At 45.8% G+C, this 21740-nt stretch overlaps 1 protein-coding gene across 4 annotated transcripts in view; it reads right to left on the bottom strand.

The window, feature by feature from the left end:
• COL6A3 (collagen type VI alpha 3 chain) overlaps positions 1-21740 on the bottom strand; it is a 71360-nt gene that overhangs the window by 8581 nt on the left and 41039 nt on the right. For 3 of the 4 annotated variants that reach the window (XM_024752780.1, XM_024752779.1, XM_024752777.1), the window contains 16 exons: positions 20715-20777; positions 19764-19826; positions 18296-18346; positions 18081-18116; positions 17536-17598; positions 16240-16302; positions 14962-14994; positions 14844-14880; positions 14729-14740; positions 14138-14631; positions 12418-12514; positions 11088-11786; positions 9788-9890; positions 6824-7305; positions 5176-5454; positions 4110-4208 (listed from right to left, as the gene is read on the bottom strand). In XM_024752780.1, coding sequence (XP_024608548.1) covers positions 4110-4208; positions 5176-5454; positions 6824-7305; positions 9788-9890; positions 11088-11786; positions 12418-12514; positions 14138-14631; positions 14729-14740; positions 14844-14880; positions 14962-14994; positions 16240-16302; positions 17536-17598; positions 18081-18116; positions 18296-18346; positions 19764-19826; positions 20715-20777 — 2674 coding nt within the window. The remainder of the gene's footprint in view (positions 1-4109; positions 4209-5175; positions 5455-6823; positions 7306-9787; positions 9891-11087; positions 11787-12417; positions 12515-14137; positions 14632-14728; positions 14741-14843; positions 14881-14961; positions 14995-16239; positions 16303-17535; positions 17599-18080; positions 18117-18295; positions 18347-19763; positions 19827-20714; positions 20778-21740) is intronic. The other variant, XM_024752778.1, reaches the window with a different exon arrangement.

Below are 21740 nucleotides of genomic sequence, written 5' to 3' on the forward strand. Positions count from 1 at the left end.
AGGGACTTCCCTGGTAGTCCAGTGGTTAAGAATCCACCTTCCACGGGCTTGATCCCTGGTCGGGGAACTAAGATGCCACGTGCCGCCATAATTGCTGAGCCCACACGCCTCAGCTAGCGAGAAGCCTGCGTGCCGCAACTAGGACCCTATGCAGCCAAAAATAAAAATAAATAAAATAAACAAAAATTAAAAAAAAAAAAGAAGAGCAAGTAATTTATATTTTCAGGCTGACTTGAATCACTAGGGGGGAAATATATACACGTGTGTGTGCACACACACGTGAAAGGAAGGGCGAAAGAACATTCAAGTCCTGGGTTTGAGGGCTCTGTACTGATCAGAAGGAAGGAGAAAGGTTTTGGACTCATCTGTATGTAACTACCACCCATCGCCTTGAAGGACACAAACGCCCCAGTCTCAAAATCTCTTTTCTGTCTGTCACATGAAGAGAGGAGACCTAAGTGTTGAAGGTCTAGATTGAAAACACCTTCCTACGTCTGAATCTGTGACTCAGTCTTAAAAAACAAGAGAGCTCAGCCAGATTCTTGCTTAAAGTTTGTGTTGTTTATATTAACTCAACACTGTTTATATATTCTTATTCCCTCTGGACCATATATAAGAGAACCAAAAACATCCCTAAATCTCATTGTGTAATTTATTCCTAATCATTTTCTCTCAGTGAAGCACTGAATTTGCTAGAAGTTTTACTTTTCCCACACTCTGTGAGGGGTGAAGTTACCAGCAAGTGGCAAATGATATGCACAGATTTCAGGGACTTTGAAGTCAGAATGTCATCTGTCCTGACCCATATCTTTGGTGAAATCCATTTGGTGGTCCATTGTGGCTTCTCTGAGCTCAAGCATCGTGCTGGGAGATGACTCAGGAAGGTAGCTGGGGTGCACTAGGGCCTGCAGGGAACCCCCAGTGCAGGGGACAAAGGCTTATCCATTGTCCCTTGATTATGAGCAGAAATCAAAGGAGTTGAGAAAACTCTAATTTAAAAAGATACACGCACCCATGTTCATAGCAGCACTATTTACAATAGCCAAGACGTGGAAGCAACCTAAGTGTCCATCAACAGATGAATGGATAAGGAAGACATGGTACATATACACAATGGAATGCTACTCAGCCATAAAAAAGAATGAAATAATGCCATGTGCAGCAACATGGATGGACCTGGAGATGATCATACTAAATGACATAAGCCAGAGAAATACAAATACCCTATGATATCACTTATATGTGGAATCTAAAATATGACACAAATGAACTTATTTACAAAACAGAAACAGACTCACTGACAGACATAAAAACAAACCTACGGGTACCAAAGGGGAAAACGGGCAGGGGAGGGATAAATTAGGAGTTTGGGATTAGCAGATACAAACTACTATATACAAAATAGATAAACAGCAAAGTCCTTCTGTATAGCACAGGGAACTATATTCAATATCCTGTAATAACCCATAATGGAAAAGAAAATGAAAAAGAATATATATATATGTATATATATATATATACGCATAACTGAGTCACTTTGCTGTACACCAGAAACTAACACAACATTGTAAATTGACTATACTTCAATTAAAAAATAAGAAATCAAAGGGGTTGAGACTTGTTTTCTTCTCCATCCCAAACCACCATGCCACATCCATACTGGCATTTTTTTAGTTTGAGTTAAAAATCATAGCATTAAAAGTTTTTATAAAATCTTTTTATACAACTCTTAAGTTAAAACTTAATTGCCCAATCTACCATGAATTCTTGAACTGTTCCCATAAATTTATGTCAAGAGGAGAGAATTTCTTGGTTTTTCTGTCAGTCTTTCCATTGGAAAGGCAAAAGGAGTCTATAAAACACGTGGCTGTCTCTAACAAAGACCAATTCCTAAACTTGTTTCTAAAAGTAAACCATTTTAAAACACTTTGCAGTTCTATAAGTAGTTGGTTTTTTGACCCTTATCACACATCTGTGTATGTAATAGTTTCATAATTCCTGCATTGACTCATCATCTTCTTTCTAGTAACTCCTGATACCACATGTCAGTATGGGTTGTAGATGAATTAAAAGATAGATAGGTAGTTAGATAACTGTAGAAGTACAGATATAGATAAACCATGTATACATGGACACAGGGAAAGTCCATCAATGGAATAAAATACTATTCCAGCCACTATGGAGAACAGTATGGAGGTTCCTTAAAAAACTAAAAATAGAACTACCAGATGACCCAGCAATCCCACTACTGGGCATATACCCTGAGAAAACCATAATTGAAAAAGAGTCATGTACCACAATGTTCACTGCAGCTCTATTTACAATAGCCAGGACATGGAAGCAACCTAAGTGTCCATCGACAGATGAATAGATAAAGAAGATGTGGCACATGTATACAATGGAATCCTACTCAGCCATAAGAAGAAACGAAATTGAATTATTTGTAGTGAGGTGGATGGACCTAGAGTCTGTCATACAGAGTGAAGTAAGTCAGAAAGAGAAAAACAAATACCGTATGCTAACACATATATCTGGAATCTAAAAAAAAAAAAATTGTTCTGATGAGCCTAGGGGCTGGACAGGAATAAAGACGCAGACGTAGGGAATGGACTTGAGGACACGGGGAGGGGGAAGGGGAAGCTGGAACAAAGTGAGAGAGTGGCCTTGACACATACACACTACCAAATGTAAAACAGATAGCTAGTGGGAAGCAGCCGCATAGCACAGGGAGATCAGCTCGGTGCTTTGTGACCACCTGGAGGGGTGGGATAGGGAGGGTGGGAGGGAGACGCAAGAGGGAGGGGATATGGGGATATATGTATATGTATAGCTGATTCACTTTGTTATAAAGCAGAAACTAACACAACAATGTAAAGCAATTATACTCCAATAAAGATGTTAAAGAAAAATACTATTCTGGTAATAGAGAAGATTCCCTCTAGAAATAACTAAAAGAATTGAGAGCCCTGTATTTCCAAGTGGCCCCAAAGAGATGGGTGTGTGGAGTCAGAAACCACCCAATTTCATTTAAATACTGATGAGATACGATGCAAACTCTACAAAAAGGATGAGGTGGAGAAACAAGGGTCACTTTAAAACTTAAACTGGAAAGAGTAAAATAGGGAGTCCTTGCCAACAGCTCAAAAAGTAATTTGTTGCTGCTTCTGACAATGCAGGGCATATTGAGAAAGCACGGCTGCTTTTAAATCTAGCACTGTAGGAAAGCAGCTGGGCACTCGATATATGGCTTTCGTCATAGTCCGTTGCAGAAATTAACAACGTAAAGAGATATGCCTTCCTTCTCCTGACTGTGGCCAATATATCAAAAACGAATGAACTGTCCCTATAACTAGTGGAAACCCTTTGCTTTGGGGTCTGTAAACAATAAGATATCTAAATACCTTGACTGTGGAATTAGTACCAATATCTTTTGCAGAATACTCTTAAGCAAAGCATATTGGCTATTTCAATAACCAGTTTCCCACAGATGAACAATCATAGCTCATGTTCTGGGTCCCCCAGAGTTCCACTGCCCAGGACAAAAGCAAGTCACAACTGTCACTTCCAGAAACACATCTGACTCATCATGGATTTCACATAAAATGTGCACATGCTTGGGGTCAGACACATAGAGAATGGCAGGCTAGACTAAGCCAGGGCATGTGCTTAGGAAATTGGGACCAGAACATTGATCCCATGGGTCACTTCCAAACCCATTTATTTCATGGATTCCAGTCTGAATTGTCTTGTATTCTTCTAAGCAGTTTTTTATTAGATTAAATCACCAAGTGGATGAAATCCTATGCTTCACTGCATCACACACCACAAATCAACTCGAGTCCCAAGATGAGGCACCAGTGAAATGACTAAGGGACACATGAGTTCCTGGCTATGGCTCCCAAAGCAGCCCTCATTCAACTTTTTCTAAGATCCTGGGGACAGGCAACTTGGAATGTGCAGAATAAGCCCAGGAGGGGCCACACAGAGCCACTTTGAAACTTTCTCCATACAAGTCACTCCTGGTCTGAGAATTAGAACCCCAGCAGATTAAACTGTTCAGAAGAATGCTTTCTTAGTGCTGCAGTGGACCTGATAGTTTCACAGCTCACCTGTTTTACTCCCAGCCAGCCGTTCGGCACTCACCACTAGATTGATGGTTGAACTAGAAGCTGACCTCGCCGTTTGTGGAGATGGAGGCTGAATTTTCTCTATAAAAGAAAAAGATACACCACTAATAGGTAACTCAGAAAATGAAAGGCTTAGGAACCCTATGGGACTGAGGCAGGCCTGCCGTTCTGGGTCATGTCTTATGTAAGGAGGGGCCACTGAAACGTAGAGACCCAAGAAGTCTCCACACACACTGCTTATGTCTGTTGTCTGCACGTTTGATTCATCTCAACAAGCAAACGGAGGAAATTTCTGAACCTGGAAGAGATCCTCACATTTTTCCACATAACATCTTCTGCTTCCGTCCAAGGAAGTAGAGCCCTAGGGTTGAAGGGTCTTTGGACTCAAATCTTCATGGGTTGTATGGTAACTGATGGGAATTGCCTTTCCTCAATTATAGTTCCTTGATATGAATAACTCTGGTCCAAGAGAAAAGAATGGGAGCCTCCCCTCCACGTCCCAGGAACAGCAGGGGTCAAGAAGAGTCAGGGGTGGGGGTGAGGGTCCAGGAGAACTTGGGGAGGGGGCTGGGAAATCATGCCGGCCAGGACTTGGGGCAGCAAAGGAGCCACAGGGCCAACACAGCAGAGGGCAGGGATGGCCCCTGGGATGAGAATCCCTAAAGAGCCATGACTCAGTGGTGTTTTCTGTTCAATGACCATGGAGACATGCTTCCGACACGGGACATGGTGGGCAGCCAAGACCCAGCCAGGTTCCATGACCATATTTCTTCCTCCCTGGGAAGGGGCTGCACTCAGGCCACATGGATCTGGTTTCCTGCATCAAGTAGCCCAGGACCCCCAAGGCAGGACAACAGTTCACAAGGAACCCATTTTCCATTTCGTTAAGTTATCAAGTTGGGTGCAACCGAAACACACAGGATTTCGCTTTAACCTTGTTGCTGTTTCAGAAAAAGGTCAGTGAATAAGCACTGTTCCCTTTATGGCGCCGTTGGATATCCCATGCAGAGACAGGCGCCAACCGCCCTTAAACCGACAGGGCACTTACTTGTACTGAAACTGCCTTGGTAGATGGCTCTGACCTGAGACCTTAGGTAACAGATCACCGTGACATGGTACGTCTGCCCAGGGAGCAGGCCCCCGATGACGTGGTCCGTGACCGTGAGGTTCTGCTTCAGAACCGGGGACTGATCGTGGGCCGAGGTGATGGTGAGGTTGTATAAATAAGGGCTGGGGGGCTCGGGCCTCTCCCAGTGGAGTTTGACGCTGTTCTCTGTGATTTCAGACGCGTGGACCTCTCGGGGTGCCTTAACTGCAAGATGGAGTGCTGAGAGCAGGAGACAGAAAATAAAACCCTAAATGACTGTAACACACAGGCCGGAGATGAACTCTAAAAGAGATGTACCAGTAGACGGTCGATCTGAAATTTAGGTGAGGCAGACAACTAGTTTCGCTTTCAAGCTCCAGAGAAATACTGATCTTGTAACCTACCAGCATATGTGAAACGTGAAATTCACAGCAATCAAAAATCTCATTGTTCATCGGCCAGGTACACGATTACCTTTTTTTTTCCTGTTGAAAATCTCTCTTATTAAGGAAATACTTTGAAAATGTGTGGTCCAGGGTGCTTAATCTGAAGCGTTCAAGACAGAATGAGGCCCCTAACTTAAAATATATTAAATATACATCATGGAACTTTAGGGTATGACATGAAATTCTTTCAAGGGATCCCTGCTTCTCTCTCTTCATAAAATGAAGACAATCTCCATTTTCTCAGGAGCACATACATCCTGCCTTCACTTTTCTATACAGTTTGTGACTCTATAGGAACTTCTAGCATCTTCTTTGCGGGAAAAATAAAATAACACAGTCTGAGTCCCATTAAGCCCACCAACCCCCAACCCCCGAATCTAATCCAGCCTGGAATGCATTCTTCCCAGGGGCAGTACCAGCACGTAGTTCAGTCTGTGGGGATGGAACAATCGTCTGGGCTCTAACTTTTCAATTTGCTAAACGCAACGCCCCAATGTTGCCACAGCACGAGGCTTGGGCCTCTTCTCTATGGGTACATGCTTCCCAGCGGGGACAAGGCTTCTGCAATTACAAAGCTCCATCCAGACCTTTGGGAGTCATATTCTAAGGGAGGCGGGTCTGGCTCCAGAACTAAAGCATAGAAGCATAAGCTTCACCATTTAAGAGCTGACAACAGGCTTTTTCTCTCTCTCTCTCTCACTCCCTCGATGGGGTCTAAAACCCTACATCTACTTAGAACTCATCCCTTTAACTGAAGACAGTTGCATTTCCAGGAGAGGTGGGTGGTGGCCGCCCACTGACACCCCTGAGAGAATGAGCTGCTCCCATGCTTGCCCCAATGGGGGTTTGGGGCTGGGGTGGGGAGTGGGGAAACGGGCAGCAGAGGCAGCGGAGGGGTGGGTATTTCACCTGCTCTTTGCTTGGAACTCACCAGCCTCATGGCGGGCGGGGGTGGGGGGGCGGAGAAGAGAAAGATTGCTTTCTAATATAGATAAAAAGGGATGCTTTGGTAATTCCATGCTCAAACCAGCACCTTTCAAAATACATCATCTAGATGTCAGATTGCAGATCAAGGACCGTGTCTGGATTGCTTTGTAAACAGGCTTCAAGGGACAAGCCCTGGACACAGTAAATGAGACATCCCAGGTAGGTGGCTTTCTTACCCATGGGCTTAGCAGTGGCTGGCCTGGTGGCGGCCAGTTTGGCTGCCTGGGGCCTGGGGGCCTCGGGCTTTGCGGCCATGGGTTTGGCAGCAGCAGGGGGTCTGGCAGGGGCCGGCTTTGCTGCTGCGGGCCTCGCAGCCAGTGCGGGTCTAACTGTGGCTGTCTTCGAAACCTCCGGCTTGGTGGCCACGAGCTTGGTGGTCACAGGCTTGGCGACCTCGGGCTTGGTGGCCACTGGCTTGGCCAAGGACTTGGAGGCCTCGGGCTTGGCAGCCTCAGGTTTGGTGGCCGTGGACTTGACAGCCTCGGGCTTGGTGGCCATGGGTCTCCCAGCCACGGGTCTCTCGGCCACAGGTCTCGTGGAAGCTGGCTTTGAGGCCGGCAGGTTTACCACTGTTATTGGTTTGGTAGTGGTGGTCACTGGCTTTGCTGTGGTCACCGGTTTAGATGTAGGACTTGAAGTAACATTATTTGGAACATTTCTGTTAAAACATATTAAATATTATTTCAACTCATACATATTTTCTCCAGCTATCTAAAATAGACAAAGACATAACTCCATGTGCTATACAAAATTTGCTATCTCACCAAAATGCATGCAGTAGCTTTTACCTATTACATATTGCATTGCATATACTAAATTCCTTCCTTTTAGGACCTGTGCCACAGAAAGACATCGAACAGCATATAAAAAATAGAATTATCAAAAATGAAGCCTCTATTGTACTATAAATACACCTGAAATCTTATTTTCAGTTTATAAAAGCTGGAAGAGAGCAAAGAAACAGAAATAAATATTGTCATAATAATAATACTTATTGTTCATAATAAATAGTAAAGATAAAATATTTAAATAATGCTCTAATTATAAAAATTGACCAACTGAAACACATACACCAAAAACTAAGGTCAGTTAATAGCTACGCTCGTTATAAGAAAGTAGCCACTCAACAAGATGCTGTGTTAAATGAAGCTCTCTACGAAATAGACAGACATAGAGGACAGACTTGTGGTTGCCCCCGGCTGGGGGGGCGGTGGCTGGGGGAGGGATGGAGTGGGAAGTTGGGGGTTATCAGATGTAAGCTATCATATACAGGATGGATACATAACAAGGTCCTGCTGTATAGCACAGAGAACCATATTCAATAACCTGTGATAAACCATAATGGAAAAGAATATTTTAAAAAATGTATATATGTATAAGTGAATCACTTTACTGTACAGCAGAAATTAACACAACATTGTAAACTAACTATACTTCCATTAAAACGTTTAAATAAAAAAATAAGCAAGTTGCTGTGTTGAGCTGGAAAATGATCAAATCGGCATACGCTTTCATTCCTAGGGCGTGTTGTGTATTTTCGTTTGTATTAATTTTTGTGTATGTGGTTGTTTTTCTCACAATTTCTTGATTTACTATGACTCCCTAAAGAGAACAGCAACATAACCATCAGACATGCTAGCGCAGACCCAATTTTATTCATTACTTGCCCTGAGATGAACGTTCATTATTTTATAGAAATGTCATGCTATATGGCATAGGCAGTATAGTTGCAAGTTGCTGTCATAAAACTTCAGATACCAGGTTGCTTTGTTCATTCTGCTTTCCTAAAGATAAAGTTGAGCCGACCTGATGGAATGTTCGAGGGAAATTGTACAGATAATACAAGGCTAGAAAAACAGAACCTGTGAACCTAGATCAAGCATCACAGCACCAGAGAAGGGTCACTGCTGCCTTGGGAATGATTTTCAACGTACTAGGCTGAAATGCGAAGCGTTCCCTCTGAGGACAATGGCAAAAGCTGAAGGAGTTAAGGGGTATAGGGAGAAGCATGGGCAGTTGGAAGAGGTCACCCTGGGGCTCAGCCAAGAGTAAGGCAGGTAGTCACTTTACAAGGATAATTCGAATCTGCATCTCATCTGAATGCAACAGACAGAACCTCCCCCTCTCCCAAAGCATGATCCTCTGTGGCCTTCTCTTGAGGGACACAATTGCTGGTACAGTGCCTGACCTCAGTTCCTGCCACCATGTCCCCCTTGCCCAGTCCTCTGTCACACAGCCACAGTGGTCTCCTCTCTACTCCTGGAGTTGGCACCAACGACGGCACTGGACATAAGGCTATGGAGCATGTGCCGAGCAGCCAGCATCACCATGGGCACTGCAGCCCCACCCACCTCCCATCCATCTCATCGGTCTTCCTAGGAGACCATGCATGTCCCCCGCCTTTGCTAACGCCATCACCTGTGTCATTACGGCATTAATCATTTTGAGAGAAGGGGAGTCCATTTTTTGCTTAATGTGTCCAATCTTTCTGTATGAAATCATTGCACACCAGTTAGAGTAGACTGTTGGGACGTATGGCCCCAGTGGCCCCCTTTCTCTGTACCCACACCCTTTGGGATGTGATGTGGCAGGTTCCCCCAACAAGCCCAGCTCCCCACTCTTGAATCTAGCTAGGCCAGCTTTGGACACGCTTTGGCCAATAGGATAGGGCACAGGCAACAGTGTGCCAGCTCTAGCCTAGACCTCAGGAGGACTTGCTCACCTCCACCTTCTCTCACGGAACCCTCCCAGTCTCCTTGTGCACAAACCCAGGCTTGCCACATGAGACCACCATAGACCACCAGTCCACAGCTGACCAGCAGCTGACCACAAACATGAAAATGAGCTCTGTAGAGGCCAGAAGAACTGCCCAGCTGAGCCCAAGCAAAACCCACCAGCCCACAGAATCTCAAACTACATAAACAGTTGTTATTGTAAGCCACTAAGTTTCAGGTAATTTGTTACGCAGCAAAAGCTAATGGATACAACAGACTCTTCCTCTGAAATGCTCCACGTGACATTTGGGAAGTCACGTTTTCTGGATTTCAACACCCTCACCCCATAAAGTTAGGCATTGGCTGAAGGACCTCTGCATTCCCTCTAGCGCTCTAATTTCTAAGACAGTTACTATAATCACTTACATTTGTTTGTAACCAAACTGCACAAGATTCTTTGCCGGTTGGTCCCCTTGGAACCAATCACACTGTTTCCTGATATCTGGGGTCAGGTAAAAAGCATCTTTACCTAGAGAAAAAGAGAGAAGGAAATATTTAAGGGCATGTGAACCACATGCAAATTAAAATCAATCTGCTAAGGACTTAAATGGATCACGTATAGGTAGTCCATGAACATTTGTCAGATTAATTCATTCTTCCAGACAATCTAAGTCCAGTGATTTGAAACATGAAGCATAATGGTGCTTGATCCATAAAACACCTTAAGCCAGTATCTCCTATTTGGCAATATTTGGGTGATTAGGTTAACGGTAGCATTTACTCAATGTGAGGGGAGACAGGAATAGAAGAAAAATCAAGTGCAGAATGTACCAAGTTCCAAGCTCTAGAACATCACATTATAATAGAATTACTTTGAACATTTTCTCAGTGCTGTTTAACAAAACTTCTGTTTTAATTTTCCAAAGATGGTAATAGTGGCTCCTGGGTGAACTCGCTGGCCTACCCTTGCCTCACATTTCTCCCCTAAAACTTTAGGGAGACAGGTCACACTTTATAAATCTCCCTCATTTGTTAGATGCTTTCCTGTGCCTGACTCCATCAAGGCAGTGATAAATGACACACCTCCTCCAGGATGTGCAGTCTACTGGGACCACATACCCATAAATGAATGACCAACGGGCCATGTGACAGATGCAGTGAGTACAACATCCTGATTAACACTGCTGCCCGAGCCTTGGGAGTGGGGACCATCGCAGTGAGCAGGGGGTCTGGAGATACGTTTTGAAGATGAATGCGGGTTTGTTGCTGAAGCAAGGGTGGAGATCATTTAGCAGAGGGAGAGACATATCGGGTAAAGGCTCAGAGGTATCCAAGTGTATGGTTGGGGGCTAAGCCCAGATCAATGCTGCTCCTTCTAGAAGCTTCCCTGATCCCCATCAGGGCACACTCAATGTGACATAACAGCATATCATGCCATGCCTAATAAATGTGCACTTGACCCCTTCACCCACCTAGACTATAAACTCCCAGGGACACAGTCCATGGCTGGGAGGGGTCTAGTCAAGTCTGGTTGAATAAACGAGTGAACAAGGGCAGGATTCCCGTCTGTGTCAACTGCCGACCCCAGCTCCTAACAGTGTGTCTGGGATGTGGTCGGTGCCAGTATATACTTGTTGAATGAATGGACAGGTCAACATGGGCACACTAGCTATCATTCCCGTGCCTGCGGCCCCATCCCTGGGGGCCAAGTGTGCACAGGACTTACTGCTGATGAAGGATGGCAACAGCCTCCCGAAGCGCATCAGAGGCTCTTCGTTGAGCTCAGTAGACTTGTCCATGAGTTTGAAGAAGATGTCGTTTGGTTCACTGGCGAAGCTGTACAGCTCCTTGACGTTCACCTTCCTACCAATGCCCAGGATCACGAAGAAGTAACCCTTGCATTTGGCCTGCAGGATGGCTCTCTGGGCCTCCTGCAGCTGCTGGCTCTGCACCTCGCCCGTCAGCATCAGGACCACGAGCTTCAGGTCCCGTGGGTTGGGTGCACTTTCAAAGATGTTCTCAATGGTATAGTCGATGGCACTACCCAAAGCCCTGGTGCCCTGGAGCTGTGCCATCCTGCTGCCAAGGAAGGCCAGGAGCTTCTCCTTGGAGCCGTAGTCAGCCAGGGAGAATTCCACCTTTACGGGCGGCACGCTGGCGTTGCCCACGGACTCATAGGGTGCATGCTGCACGACCGCCACTCTGGCGAAGTGCTGGGAGGTCTTGGGGTCCGGGCTCATGTCCAGCTGTTGGACCAGGTACTGTATGTACTTCCTCATCTCATTGAACTGGAATGGAGTGGTGGACTCGGAGCTATCTAAGATGAAAACCATGTCGATATCCACGTCGCTGCCCGCTGCCCTCCGGTCCCTGAAGGAAGGCCTCCAGTTGCCAAATCCACAGGATGGGTCGATGTTGCAGATGTCTAGAAAGAAGCACGGCAGCCCGTTTATTCTGTGACTCTCCTGGCGAGACACTGCACATCAGTCTGCGGGGAGTCTGGGGTCATTAGAATTGTCACATAATGTAGAAACCTATGTATACCTTGCTGACAATATCATGGCCAGATTTCAGTTTTCATCACCTAGCACTTACCAGAGGAAACAAATCAAGCTGAAATCCTTGTTAACGTACTATGGCATTGGCATAATGAAAGAAAAGAAAAGAAAAGAAAAGAAAAGAAAACTACCTTGCTTCTTTGCCACTCCTTGAAGAAATGTGTTCCAGAAACACATTACCAGATAATAAAAAACAAAACCAGATAATAAAATTCTGGACTCCAAGGTCAAAATATAAGCAGAGCCCACTTCCTCCTTTGTTACCTATAGACCTAATCATTCTCTTAACGAAGAGAGGCTCTGTTTGGGGGCAGTCGGCTTTTAGGATGGGAACTACTTACGCAGCATATACACTGGTAAATACAGGACTATGTGAATCTTCATTTAACTCAAGCTCTTTGTACAGGTGATGATTATTCACTCAAAGGTCCCTCTGTAGATAGTGTGTTTTGCAATTGCAGCCGGACAGATTTTTTCTCTCTTAGAGAAGCACCTTACCCAAGCAGACGTGACAAGTCAGGACTTTCTCCAAGAAGTCCGTGAGGTCTCCACTAGCTGGTAGGACAAGGGCATGACCCACCGCTGTGTTATTGATCTGGTTTAAACAAAAGGAAATCCTTAGTAGGAGTACACAGGGTAAGTTACCATTAGAAAATGTAGCCAAAGAATACACATCAATTAAATAAACACAATTATTTAATAAACACATCAATTAAATAATTATTTAATAATTATTAAATAATTAAATTAAATAATTATTTAATAAACACATCAATTAAATAAACCCCCCAATAGATCAATATCTTCTCTTTCTTGGGAAACGGGGTTAGGAAGGAAGGCACTGATTATGATAGGAAAACAGGTTTTCTCCCAATGAGATGAACCAGTGTTCAAATCCCACTCCTGCTGGACCTGAAGCGCAATTATTTAATTTCTCTGGAATTCAGTTTCCTTAGCTGCAAAGTGGAGATAATGGTAAATTCCCACAAAGTTATTTGGAATATTAAATTGGATAATGTATGTAAAGTACCTGGTATAGCCTCTACCAAATAGCAGGGACCTAAATGTCATTGTTATCTAGCAACAATAATAGGGACTAACAAATATTCAGTCCGTCCTTCTCCCATGGGCCCAGGTCTAGAAAGGGATTTAACAACAAAGCGAGTTATGAAATCACTTCCAGAAGACTCAGAATGTCCTGCCCATCACAGCCCCTGGCACATCATCATTAAATTGAATAAATGAATGAATATTTGACTTTTTGAACTTGCTGAAACTATGCTTTTTAGGAAACATGCGTGGTTCTGGATCACTCAGCCCTCACAAGGGGAGATGTATACATGATCCCCTAATAGGAACGGAAGGCTGATAGCCCAAGCCAGAGCCAAAAGCCCAATACTATGTTCTCCAATTGGCCTGGAGTTTGGCAGAATAAACCCTAAGAGATGGTGCCAGTGACCCAACTGTCTCTTGCTGACGTGGCAGTGATAAAACTGTAGAACATCCAGTTTGGAAAGGAAGATGCTAGGGACCATCTCATCCACCAGCCTCTGTTACAGGTGAGAAATCTGAGACACAGAGAGCATAAGTGACAGGGCCATGTTACTTTTGGTGACTTAAAGCTAGAAGGTGGTTGGACTGGCACTAGAGCCAAGACCTCCTCACTCCTGGTCCCGCTCTGTCCCTTCCTACCCATCATCCACCCATCCTGGACTGCAAAGCCACATCAGCACTGAGTAAATATTAATTGACTAATTAATATATATATATATATATATATATTAGTAGTATAACAATTGTACAAGTCATTTAAGCAAACAATAAGGAAACACTTAGCTGCTTCATAGGCTGGAGCTAATGCTTTCTTGTCCTATGCTTAAATAACTTGTTTCATTGTTAGGTGCCAGTCTGGCTGAGAAATATTTGAACAGGGATGCAGCTTGGGTGTGGGGCTGGCTGATGTCTGGAGAACCTCCCAAGGAGACTGTAGGCCTCCAGGGTCAGCCTGGGAGAGTCTCATCCAAGAAGCAAAGAGGGACCTAGTGGGAATAAGTCATGGGCATTTGGATGTCCATCTAGTGCCAGAGCCATCAGGATGTTCTGGAAGTCTCGCAAGTGAGACCAGCCTCAGCTAGAAGCTAAGGGGTGCAAACCCATCAGGGAGGGTACAGTTGCACCCAAGCACCTTCTCAGAGTCAGAGATGCCCAGAGCACAGACCTGCAGGGCGTTGACCAGCTGCCGGTCCTCTTGGCTCGTGAGGAACAATGGTGTGATCCCAGCATCCAAGAGCTTGAGCACGGCCTCCCTGAGCTGCGGGGACTCTCTCATGGGTTTATTGCTGAAGAAAACCGCCACCTTCCTCATCAGGAATCCATTCCGCACCCGCTTAAACGTGTTTCTGGCCAGGAAGGACATGGCAGTTTCCAGACTCTGCTGCTTGGACGTCAGAGCCACCTGAAGGTTCTTGATCTTGTCCTGGAGAACGGACTTCTTCTTGGAGTCAGCAAAGCGGATCTCCGTGGTGACCTCATTGTTGTAGGTGACCACGGCCACGCGGGCACCCCGCGGGCAGTTGCTCTCGGCAATGGTCAGGTCGTCCACGATCTTCAGGACCACATCCCTCATCCGGCTGAATGTGCCCTGGGTGACTCCCTCAGAGGTGTCCAAGGCAAAGGCCAGCTCCGTTGGGAAGACAGGGCATTCCAGGGGCCCTGTGGGAAGGGAGAGGGTTTTCACAGACAAACTACTTCCTGGAAAAGGGATCTTCTGCTTTCCTTGGAAGGAAGTTCAATTACTGAAATGACTTACCATAGCAGCAAGCTAGAAGAGAACAGAGAAGAGAGTGAAAGCCTGGTCCACCAGGTGCAAATTTCACACATAAGGATAAAAATGAGGCACAGATGGCAGAAAATCGTGTACTTACGACATTTATCTTTGATGCTCTGGACCAGGGCACATTGCTGGAAAAGGAAAGAAGATGTAAGAGAACAGACAAAGAAAGCTCACAGGGCAAGGGCTCGCGAGGCACACATGCAACTTACGTCCATCGAGTCACCTCTGCTGCCTTTGTAACCCTGCAAAACAAGGACGGGGGCTGAGACCTCGCAGACGTGAGGGCTGTGGAGCTTCCCACCAAGGAACAGCCCAGGGCCCACAGACGCATGACAGAGAGAACAAGGTGGGCCCTGACTGACCTTGATCGTTTACAGGCTCTCCTTATAAATTTGACTTAACGGCTCGAAGAGCAAAGGAGAGACTTTGAGGACAGAAGTGTTTCCCCTGTAAGATAAATAGCTCCATGCCCTGGAATCCAGAATACTCATTGCAAATCAACGTAAATCACACATTTGAACTTGAGTCTAAACGCTGCTTCTCCAGAGAGAAAAGCTGCCTTTCCCCTGCTGGCTTCCTACATCCTGTCAGAGGAGGGACACCCAGGAGTCACTTAGCTACCCTGAGGCTCCAGGTCTACGCATCCCAGGATTCCACCCCAGGGATACACTCATGGCTGCCCTCGGCATCTCATCCCAATGTGTGGCCACCGAGGGTCAAGCTGTCACCTCATGGGCTAGCCAGCGTCTTTCCATCCGGTTACCCCTGCTCATCTGTCCCCCACTGCAACTGGACTAACCATCTCCCTTTAAAGGCTCCTCTCCAGATTAAACACCTGACTCTAGTATCTTCTCCTGGGTTCAACCAATCCAACCCTCTAACCTTTCTTTCTAAGGATGATTTTTCCACTTCCTGAGTTATCTTTTCCATTCTTCTGTGAACCTCATCAATTTCAATGTCAGGAGACAGTACAGGAAGAAATTCAAGCAAGGAAACAAAGGCATTCATGATGAAGGATATGGAAGGGCTGGAGAAAGGTGCCCTCCTGGCTCAACCACAAATCAGTAGCTCCCTTGGGGATTTTATACACCAAAGGGAATCTTCCCCAAACCGAGGTCTATACTATACTCCTTCCACAAGATGCAATCAAGAGGTATTCAAATGTGTTCTCTTTAGTTTGTCCTCAACACAAACCTCAAGCAAACCTACACCAGGAAATTGTAAAGGCAAATTACGATACACCCTAGATTATAGAGTTCCATGTGAAACTTGCTTTAAAATTTTCTTGGTACACTAAAGCTCAAAAGTTCTTTTCTCCACTGTGGTATCAGAAGGGAAGTGGTTAAAAAACAAACAAAGAAACCACAACAACAAAAATGCAGGCAGCTCTTTCGTGAGGAAAAGAGATAGTGGAAAGTTTTCAAGGAGGACCATGTGTAAGGCACCCAGCCCTCAGGCAGCTTGATTGGAAATGGGTAGGTACTCACAGATGGTCCTGCGTAACCAGGGTCTCCCTTCTGTCCAGCTATCCCTGGAGGTCCCGAATTTCCCTAGAAGCAGAACAAACATTGCTCAATTGTAGCAGAAGATGGAGACTTCTCAGCTTCTGCAGTTGGAAGGGGTGGTGGAGATGATCTTGTCTAATGTCCCCCATCACCACAAGGAATCTCTCACTTTAAGAGACCTTAAGTGTCTCCAAAATTCAGGTATAGGGACAAGTGGCCCTGACAAAACTGATGTGCATCTCCCACAACTCTATTCTCTGGCAGGTCAAGGTGAGATAGATGCTTGCCTGAGAACCTTTAATAAGACCACTATGGATGCATAAGAAAGCAGTAACTGACAATTAATTAGCTCACTTTTCAATGTAGATAACCAATCCAATGTTTTAAAACTCTACCGTGAGTAATAAATGATCGGTTTGAATGTCCTCACTGAGAAAATTAACAGGATAATTGCAATGAATTTCACTATATTTTAAGCTAAATATAACTGTTAGAAGCCTTTACCCGATTCTAGGCCAAGTTGCTAATTCAAGACTCAGGGCAATCTTAAAAGGATGAGTAAACATCCACTACGGAGAATAATCCAGAATGAAAAGTAGCTTAAGAAAGAGGAGGCTGGGCTTCCCCTGGTGGCGCAGTGGTTGAGAGTCCGTCTGCCAATGCAGGGGACACGGGTTCGTGCCCCGGTCTGGGAAGATCCCACATGCCGCGGAGCGGCTGGGCCCGTGAGCCATGGCCGCTGAGCCTGCGCGTCCAGAGCCTGTGCTCCGCAACGGGAGAGGCCTGTGTACCGCAAAAAAAAAAAAAAAAAGAAAGAGAAGTCTTTTCATGGTGGGGAGGCGAGAGAATACATGGTCTCAGCCTGGCTCGCCCCTGAACTTGGAACCCTAGTAAGCACTTCGTGCAGCTCGTGAAATCCTGTCTCCGCACCGTCTGGCGGGCATGACCAAATATGTCTGCGCAGACTTCTGATGTCATTCATTGTGAGACTTTAGTCCCCCGGCACCATGCACGGAGTGGACCATGGGCTAGTGACCTTGAGACGTATTAGACGAGGGGGCCCTCCAGACCTCCCTCTAAAGGGAGCATGACCAAAGGAAGACAGCACAGACACAGCCGCAGGGTGTCCTGAGTACATCCCGTCGAAGGCTTAGGTTTCCTCTACTCCCACCCCATACTATCTCTGGCCAGGCTGCAAGTGAAGAAGGGTAACTTTCAAAGAAGCAATGGAGTCTTCAGTGCTCAGACCTGCTACCAGGAAGGTGCAGGCAAACTTACCCTTCGGCCTCTGATGCCTTTGGGTCCCAGGGCTCCGTCTGTCCCCGGGTCACCAGGATTGCCCTGGGAAGAGAGCCAGGAAGCAGCACATTAAGCTCTGAGAGGCAGGTCTAGCTGAGGGTCCCTGGGGGCCTCTGGACCACACTTCCCAGAGCGGCCAAATGGCTAATTTTGATGGATTTTCCACCAAGTTACCGGCACAGCTGTGGCATTTGCAGACTCAGTCTAAGCTTACTGAGCTTGGACTTAGCAGTTACATTAATGGTAACATCATACAGATTCTACTAGCATCTTAAGGTTTATAAAGTACTCTATTGCAGTGCCACTTCATTTAATCCTCACGAGCACCATGACAAGGACATATTGTCATCTCCATGTGACTGATGAGGGAGTGTCTTGGAGAGGGTGGGCCTTTCCCAAGGTCACTTGATTAGTAAGTGTCTGACTGAAGACTAGACCCAAGCTATGGTGACCTTAAGTCCATGGTCACATCAGACCTACATCCTAAAACAATGATGCTGTTTACCCCCTAGGGGAATATTTACCTTTGGTCCTGGGTATCCGGGAAATCCTCTTTCTCCCTATAAAAAATAAATGACTCAATATTTGATCCCAACTTAAAATCATCTAACAAATTATTCTCGAGCAGAAAAAAATATAGCCAAGAGAAAAAATTCACTACATTACAATTCAATTTTGAGAGATAATTCTTTAAAAATACAGCATGTCAGAAGTTCGAGAATCCTCGGCAGACACATACTTTTTTGCCTCTGCGTCCTTCACTGCCAACTCCATCTCGTCCGTCATCTCCCTAAGAATGAAAAGACAGCGTTACTGCAGGTGCCCCTGTCAGGCACACCATGACCTTCTTTTTCTAAAGCCCTGAGCAGTGGGTCTTTGTGTCCCTGGAATGTTCCCAGATCAAGGTACAGCTCAAGGAAGAGTTCCTAGTCCTATCCCACCCTCCAGTGCAAACAAGACCGTGTCTGTACTAAAGAACTACTACGAGCTATTGGTAAAGATGCCGTTTGGATGTAGAATCAAAGACGCATGGAACGAGGGAATCTTAGAGTTGATAGGACTCTTTGATCTATGCATATATGAGTCTTTGATTCTACTTCAAAGCAAGAACGCAAGACTCAGTCTCGCACCCTCCTGAGTCTTCTGTGCTCAGCCCTTACTCCCCTCTCCCCGGTGCCCCTTCCCTTCCTTCCATCCAGGTCATGCCTCTAGCCTGCCTTCCTTCCCCAAACCCACTTCCCTGTACTCGGAGATCTGCCCCTATCACTCTCTCTTGGGGGGCTTTCCAAACTGGACACTGTTGATTATTTCAAAAGAATCCAAAGAATTTGCATGAAATATACATTAATATCTCTAAAACATTCACAGAACATGCTCCTTAGTTAATTTACAGTTTTAAACAGCTAAAGAGCTGTTGGCCCAAATTTATAGAAACAGAATCAGGAAGAGATTTCATTCAACGGTTTGAGTAGATTTTAAAGTCTGGTTTTTTTTCCCCTCTTCTTCTGAGACATTAATAGCCATGGATTTTTAAATTTCAGTTAGCTGTAGGGAAATTACAAACACAAGAAAAGTATTTTCAAGCTTTGGGATTGTGAATCAGATCAACCTGGTCCACTTAATGTAGTTTTTAGGTGTAATGACTCATTTTACAGAAAAATTCCCAATGTACTGGAGATTTCTTTTTCCCGCAAGAGAGCAGTTAGGGTGTTTTTAAATAACTTTTTAAAATGAATTCTCAAAGTTAGAATTTCCATTGCTGGGATGTCTCATTCAAAACAAACCGTTTCAACCTGAATTGAGACCTTATCAAAGCCCATTCCATTTTAAACCAAGGACATTTATTTCTTTGCTGAAAAGCTCCATCTAGTTGAGCTCCAAAAGCATTTGCAAGGCCTGAAATGAAGGTGGTTCAAGGGTCAGTAAACCACCACATTCACTTCTCAGAAAGAAATCAAGAAAAAATGTCTCTATTCACTCCTCCTCCAGTGAAATAAAAATTATTTTGAAACTCATAAGCAGCAGGTTTCACTATTTTCAATCACATCCCCAGTAATATAAGAAGCAGCTATCAAGCTGTCTCTTTGTGGAACCAACCGAAGTTGCAATGACAAAGCCCAACCCAGCACAAGGCCACATCTCCCTGCTTCCTGAGCATCTCGGTGGAGTCAGCGGCAGCCTGGGCCCCGTGCACGTGTTGATCTTACCGTCTCCCCACGAGGACCCCGGTTCCCGATGCTTCCTTTGGGTCCTGGATCTCCGGGCTCGCCCTAGACATAAGAAACAGGGCTGAGACACCTGTGGGTCTGGGACGATTTAAAATGTGATTCCAAGCCCTGCACTTGTTCTGGGTGACATCATCGGTAGGGTTGCCACAAGCTGCTAACTTCACCTTTTAGATTTTGATGTTAATGATTTTTTAAACTGCAACATCCACGTGTGGGCTCCTGGAAGAGAATCCAGGAAGGCTTGTGTTTGTTCTTTTCGTAATCATGGCACGGGGACGTGCCAACGGGGAGGAGAGAGAGAGACGGGATAGAGGAAGGCGTGGAGTCAGCAGTGAAAGCCAGTGGCCCCACGAGGGGCGGAGAGGCAAGGCTGGAGTCACATGAACATACTGCTTTCCCCAAGAAAATGCTGCCTCTCAGACTGGTTATGCTGAATAGTCGTTCTCAAGGCTCACAGAAAGGCAGCCTGCATATAGCAAGCGGCTGTTATCCAAAGCAGCCAGGCTCTGGGACCCTGGGATTAGCTGCACGTGGCCATCGGGGCTGCTGTGCACAGCGTCAACATCTGGAGAATATTCAGTGCAATACGGAAGTGGTCCTAGTGCCGCTGGTGTGCTCCAAGGGCCCTGGGGATGCTGAGCTGTCCTCACAAGCCTGTGCTCGAAAAGATAGGGCAGTTCAGCAGCGGCTGGCAGTTCTGGTTATGAGAACGCAGGCCAACCCACTGCACACAGCCCATGGGTGCCCTCAAGGCGGGGACAGTGATCCCACTGGTGCAGCCACTGTCAACAGGGGAGGCCTAGTGGAAAAGACCAGAGGGGAGGAGAAGGGATATGCAAGCCAAGCAGCTGGACAGACTGACAAACGAGGGAGCGGTGACATGGTGTGTGGCCAGGCTCCGGCCTGGGGAAACACGAGCTCCAGACAAACCTTTCTTCCCAGGGGCCCGGTTCTGCCACGTTCTCCAGGAACACCTGTGGTCCCCCCGCTTCCCTGGAGCATGAGGAGAGGAGACAGTCAGTGAAACATTCACCCTCCAAGCCAAAGCTGCGGAAGCCCGCCTCCCACAAGCCCCACCCCACCCCCTGCTGCTCCTGAGTGGAGGTCAGATCCTGCAGCTCTCTGCCACTCTCAGCCCTGGAGACCCCAGTGCAAACGTGCATGGAGATGGCTTGTGCAAACCTAAAATATGAGTGTGACCAGTTTTCACAGGTGTGCACATGTCTCAGTAATTAACGTTCACCTCCCGAGTTACCGACTAGGGGACAGACACCCGGATTTATATGGCTTTACCTGCTCTCCCTTTCCACACCTCCACAACGAGCGCCTGACTTTACAGGTTTGGAAACCTACACACACTTTCTCATCGAGTGAGTGAATAAGTCAACAAAGGAACATAGCTCTTCAAATGCAGCTCAGCCTACAGAGCCCAGAAATGAGCCTGACAGATGCAGCAGCTGTTCGTACTGTTAACTATTTGAAGAGCTTCAACTCACCCCTGCACCATCTTAAAGTCTTGACTAAGCAGAGCTTAAATAAATATTTAAAATAAAATAGGTATCTATCAGATTTCAAACTTGGGAAGGACTTTCCAAGCAAATAGGGGCTCTCACAAAGTTCCTACTTCCCCTGTAAAACATTTTTGCGCGTTTATGTAGCCTCAGGCCAGTTCATTGCCAGTTTATTAGTCATTACTAATTTCTGTAACAAATTATAGGATGGCTCCCTGTTCCTAGTAGACCCAAGGGACACCAGAGTATGGGCACCCGGTCCTAGCTCAGCTACATCATGTTTCTGCTCATCATGGATAACAGCCAAGATAGATGTTGATGTTTGCATTGACGGCAAGTTTAAGGGACATCTTCCATGTCGAACTTGAGGGTGGGGAACTCCTTACACAAATACCAGGCCGCAGTGGCAATTTCCAGGGGCCAAATATGAAATAACACAGAGTAA

Source organism: Neophocaena asiaeorientalis, unplaced genomic scaffold (genome assembly GCF_003031525.2).
Source record: "Neophocaena asiaeorientalis asiaeorientalis breed wild unplaced genomic scaffold, Neophocaena_asiaeorientalis_V1.1 scaffold294, whole genome shotgun sequence".
NCBI classification, from domain to species: domain Eukaryota; kingdom Metazoa; phylum Chordata; class Mammalia; order Artiodactyla; family Phocoenidae; genus Neophocaena; species Neophocaena asiaeorientalis.